The 6,000-nt window shown below is 50.3% G+C and overlaps 1 protein-coding gene across 1 annotated transcript in view; it reads right to left on the reverse strand.

Annotated features, from left to right (window-relative positions):
- atp11b (ATPase phospholipid transporting 11B (putative)) overlaps nucleotides 1–5,231 on the reverse strand; it is a 190,280-nt gene extending 185,049 nt beyond the window's left edge. Inside the window, 1 exon segment of the mRNA XM_038817479.1 lies at nucleotides 4,992–5,231. Within this exon segment, the coding sequence (XP_038673407.1) occupies nucleotides 4,992–5,060 (69 nt within the window). The 5' untranslated portion in view covers nucleotides 5,061–5,231.
- Nucleotides 5,232–6,000: the final 769 nt, after the last annotated feature.

Genomic DNA, 6,000 nt, shown 5'->3' on the forward strand with positions numbered 1-6,000 from the left:
TGGTACACAGAGAGGGGAAATGTGGCAGATATGTTGCAGAATCTGGCAAGTTCTACCCCCAATTATATGGCCTGCAAGAAAGGTGTATGGTGAACCCTCTGAGCTATGGGTGTTTTGAGCAGCTTTCAGCTACATAAACTTGAAGAAAATAATTTATGCACAAAAAGCTCAGCTTAATTGAGGCAGTACAGGATTTTAAAATTCGAACTGATGGCCAGGTCATAGATTACACTTTATATTAGTCAAACAAACACAAAATTATTATATGGAGACTTGAATGCTTTTAATAACTCAATGCAAATATTTACGGCAGACTGAAATCTACTTAATCATGATTGCATTTGTGCCTGTGCCAGCAGCGTGGGCAGATTAAGTGCCCATGGTATGTATGAAATAAAAGAGTTGATACATTTTGACAGAATGGATGGAGAGAGGTAATAGACTTAATGGACTTAACAATATCAAAAGCGTGCAGGAACAGAGAACCTGGGGCTGTATATGCGAGTGGTGTGGGATCTTGGGCTTTAAAAACAGAGGCTTTGAATACAAAAAGCACGGAAGTGAAGCTGAACCTTTATAAAGCTCTGGTTAGGCCATAACTAGAGTATCAGATCCTGTTCTGGTGATCATGCAGTAGGAAAGATGTGAAGGCTCTTGTGAGGCTGCAGGGGAATGGTTGCAGGGACAGGGGAGAAAGTGTAGGTTTTTCTCCTTGCTGCAAACAAGGGTTAGGGTTAGGGAAACTGAATGGATTGTTCCATGCAGATCTAGCATAGACAATGGGCCGATTAGCCTCTTGTGCTGTAAATGATCATGCTTCTCATTGCTTCTTGCTTTATTACTATAACAACTTGCATGTATGTGGCACATTTAAATAGAGAAAAACTTCTCAAATACAAACTACAACCACAACAAATGAAGCCATGACCTTTAAGTAGCACAAGAATGATTGCCTTAATAGGATGTTGCATCCTTTTGAATCAGAATATTTCAAAGTACATACCTTAGCTCTAGTATTTTGCACATTTATACAATATCTAGTATCTACTACTCAATCTTGATCTAGTTTACCTTTTAAGTATGGAATTGATAACATTTTTTCTCCAATATGAATGCCAGATTCCACAAGCATGCAGATAACTTACTTAAGCACCATCTCTCTCGATCTTTTCACTGCCCTTTCGCAGGTTGCTTGTTTGATATCCGGTTCTGAATAACCACAATTTCCACTAACTAGACATCAAGTTCAAAACCATGGTTTTCAATACCTGCTTCAAACTTGACATCTACTTAACCGTGAGCCAAGCTTCCAATCCCATTCTCTCCAGAATCACAAAGGCCACTCCTTCCATTCTATCACCCACCAGCAGCCCTGCTTCAGTCTGCTGTCGAAATATACCACGATTTTGCTACCTTCAAACTCACTATTCTGTTGTTGACCCAGCTGGCTATTCGTCTTCAACTGTCCACAAATGTGAACTCATGCAAATGTCTGCTGCCCAATTCTTAAGCCACACCAAGTCTCACTTAGCCATCAACCTTGTGCATGCTGACCTACATCAACCCCTTTACCAATGCATTGATTTTTTTAAATCCTCATGGTCAAATCACCCCATGACTCTGCCTTTTAGATCTGTAACTTTCACCAACCCTACAACTCTCAAGAACTCTAACCATTTCAACTCACACTCCCTTCACCCCACAATTAACAGCTGGTACTTCAGCACAACTTCTTTCCCTAAACCACTCTACACATTTCACCCTTCTTACAATCTGCTTTGTTAACCAAGCTTTTCATCATACACCCCAACTTCTTCTTTGGTTCAGTACCCAGTCTGATTATGCTCTTGTGGAGTATCTCTAGATGTTTCCTTAATTAAATATGTTTCACAACAGCAAGTTGTTCAATTTTCTTACAAATATTTCTAAACGATTTGTGGTGAAAGATTAAAATTAAGAGCATGCACTAGCATGGATAAAATAACCACACTTCCTGGTGCCAGCACAGTCCAGTGGCAGCATTCGGATCTCTGCATCAGGTTGTCATGAATTCAAGTCCCACTTCAATCATTTGAGCACATGATCTAAGATGGTGCTTCAGTGCTGTGCTGAAGTAGTGTTACATTACCCAAGGTGCTAATTTTCAGAAGACATTTTAAACTAAGGTTATCAGCTTGTTGAAGTGACACAATAGATCCCATGCTACTACTTAAAGATCAGGGTATCCGAGACAATATTTATTTCAAGTACCAGCATAAATAACACAGATTAGTCATTCATCTCATTAATTAGAATGACACATGGGCCAAAAGGGTTAAACATAAGAGGATTGATTTGTATTCCCCAGAGTATGGAAGATTTAGTGGTGATTGAATTAAGGTGTTTTTAGATGATTAAAGATTTTAAGAGGGCTGAGAAAAGCTATTGCATCTGTTGTGCAAGTGTCGAACAAGGAAGCATAACCTTAAAATTCACATTCAGGGCTGCTGTCAGGAAAGACAAAAAGGGAGTGGAAATTCAGAATGCTTCTGAAAAGTACTGTTGAGATGGGTCAATTGCAAAACTTAGATGGAAAAGATTTTTGTCATTTAACGATATTAAAAGGTGCAAGATCAAGTTAGGCAAATAAATGTAGTGGAGATATAGATCAGCTATGATCTAAATGAATGGTCTCAATAGCCTTTCCCTGTTTGGGAGGGGGCTTCATTGCACCTTCTGGAGATCTTGCCCAGTGTACTATTTGCTGCTTTTAATTACTGACGGGTCTTCAAAAAAAACATTAGCTGGAAGTTTCTTGGGAGACTTCCTGCAGAGATGCAACATCTAGCTACTTGGAAAGTTACAACACACCAGCGAAGTCATTTGGATTCCCACAACTAATGAATCACTTAAAGGGTCACGTGCACCGTATTCATTCCCTCTCTGCCGGATTTGATATATTCAAGTGCTGAGCTTGGGACAGTGAAGTGACAGCAGCAGTGTCTGAGTGTAAACTGGTAAGGATGGTGTGTACGGGGGGGGGGGGGGGCTTCCTGAAACTAATCAAGACAAGAGCCCCCGTGAAACGTGTCTTTTCCCCAATCCCTGAAAAAGAAGAATAACCCCAGTGACGGACGGATCAACTGGTGTTATCGGCAGCTAACTTAGGAGAGTGGAAAACCAAGTCGAGTTCCTGACATGGTGATCGATATTGGAACACCGTCAGCTCGGGCTCAAACTATTCCCACATCAGATCGGGATTTATTTAATATTCCAAGTTAATAAATGGAAAAAAAATCCCGAACCGACTGTTGCTGAAAACTGCCGACACCGGGGGCTCAGAAGCCGAGTGCGAAAGCATTCCAGTCCCGCCCAACACATCGCCTTGGCAGAACAGCTGCTCTACCAACTTCCCGGCCCATAGCCAGGCCACACCTACACACCCCCATCCCCACACACACACACAAACACACCCCCCCATCCCCCCCCCCCCACACACAAACACACACCCCCACACACACCCCCATCCCCACACACACACACACACACACACACACCCCCATCCCCACACACACACACACACCCCCATCCCCACACACACACCCCCATCCCCACACACACACCCATCCCCACACACACACCCATCCCCCCATCCCCACACACACAAACACACACACCCCCATCCCCACACACACAAACACACACACACACCCCCATCCCCACACACACACCCCCATCCCCACACACACAAACACACACACACACACCCCCATCCCCACACACACAAACACACACACACCCCCCCATCCCCACACACACAAACACACACACACACCCCCATCCCCACACACACCCCCCCCCCATCCCCACACACACCCCCCCATCCCCACACACACCCCCCCCATCCCCACACACACCCCCCCCATCCCCACACACACCCCCCCCCATCCCCACACACACCCCCCCCATCCCCACACACACCCCCCCCCATCCCCACACACACCCCCCCCCATCCCCACACACACCCCCCCATCCCCACACACACCCCCCCCATCCCCACACACACCCCCCCCATCCCCACACACACACCCCCATCCCCACACACACCCCCCCATCCCCACACACACCCCCCCCATCCCCACACACACCCCCCCCCATCCCCACACACACCCCCCCCATCCCCACACACACCCCCCCCATCCCCACACACACCCCCCCATCCCCACACACACCCCCCATCCCCACACACACCCCCCCCATCCCCACACACACCCCCCCATCCCCACACACACCCCCCCATCCACACACACACCCCCCCCCCATCCACACACACCCCCCCCATCCACACACACACCCCCCCCCCATCCACACACACACCCCCCCCCATCCACACACACACCCCCCCCCCATCCACACACACACCCCCCCCCATCCACACACACACCCCCCCCCATCCACACACACCCCCCCATCCCCACACACACCCCCCCCCCATCCCCACACACACCCCCCCCATCCCCACACACACCCCCCCCATCCCCACACACACCCCCATCCCCACACACACACACACACCCCCATCCCCACACACACACCCCCATCCCCACACACACACCCCCATCCCCACACACACACCCCCATCCCCCCCACACACCCACCCCATCCCCCCCACACACCCACCCCCATCCCCCCCACACACCCACCCCCCCCATCCCCACACACACCCACCCCCCCATCCCCACACACACCCACCCCCCATCCCCACACACCCTCCCCCCCCATCCCCACACACACCCTCCCCATCCCCACACACACCCTCCCCATCCCCAGATACCCCCCACACCCTCCCCATCCCCACGCACCCTCCCCATCCCCACACACCCTCCCCATACCCCACACCCATACACCCTCCCCATCCCCATACCCCCACACCCTCCCCATCCCCCACTTCACCCGCGAACCTGCAGCCGCCCTCCCCCGGCTTCACTAAACACCGGCGGCATTTCACCTACCAACTGCTGCCGTATCCAGCGGATCATGGTGCTTCCCACAGGCCGCCAGCGGCGGTGGGGGAGAGACATACCGACACCCCACCTGTCAGCCGTCCGTCTTCCCGGTACTCGCTACTGATTTACGTCCCAGGCCGCTCGGCGAGGAGGGTTCGGCTTCAATCCTGAACCGGCTTCTCCCACATCATCGGCTTCAGCTTCCCTCCCCGCCCCCTTCTCTCACGCGCATGCGCCCAGTCTCCGGAAATTACCTCATCGTGGTATGATCTCACTTCCGCCACGTGAGGGGGAGGGGGCGGGACCTTTGTAATGGAAACGAAAACATTCTGGCACTTGCATTTATATAGCGCCCTCGCCCTAGTTGGAAAAGAAGTGCCAAGGAGCAGTCGTCATTCAGGATGTGACGCTGAGCCACATGGAGAGATATTAAGTCAGATGTGACCACAGGGTTGGGTAAAGAGGTGGGTTTTAAGGAGTGTCTTAAGAGAGGTCTTCAGCATAGCTTTCCCGACACAATCACTCTTGTGTGCAACATGGAGTTGGGTAACAAGGAGTTGTTCCGGTTTTTCGTTTATATGAAACCACACAATGGTCACAAGAGGGTGCAGGATTGTTTCGGTTTCCTCCAGGTGCTCCAGTTTCCTCCCACAGTCCAAAGATGTGCAGGTTAGATGGATTAACCGTGGTAAATTGCCCTTAGTGTTCAAAAGCTAGATGGGGCTATGGGGTTACAGGGATAGGGTGGGTGATTGGGCCCAGGTGGGTTGATCTTTCGGAGGTCAGTGCAGATGTGAAGGGCAGGGTGGCCTCTAGGGATTCTATGATTGCACTCCCCCTTTCATGAAAAAGATACAGGGCTCGATTCTCCGCAATGGCCGACGCCGGAGTGAAACCCGGAGTGTTTCACTCCAGCGCGGAGGCCGCTCCTCGCCCCCTATTCTCCCCCTGGGGGGTTAGGAGCGGCGTTGCGCGAATCTCGGGCACCGAGCCTTGACACTTGCGCCAAAGCGGC

Source organism: Scyliorhinus canicula, chromosome 13, assembly GCF_902713615.1.
Source record: "Scyliorhinus canicula chromosome 13, sScyCan1.1, whole genome shotgun sequence".
Lineage (NCBI taxonomy): Eukaryota > Metazoa > Chordata > Chondrichthyes > Carcharhiniformes > Scyliorhinidae > Scyliorhinus > Scyliorhinus canicula.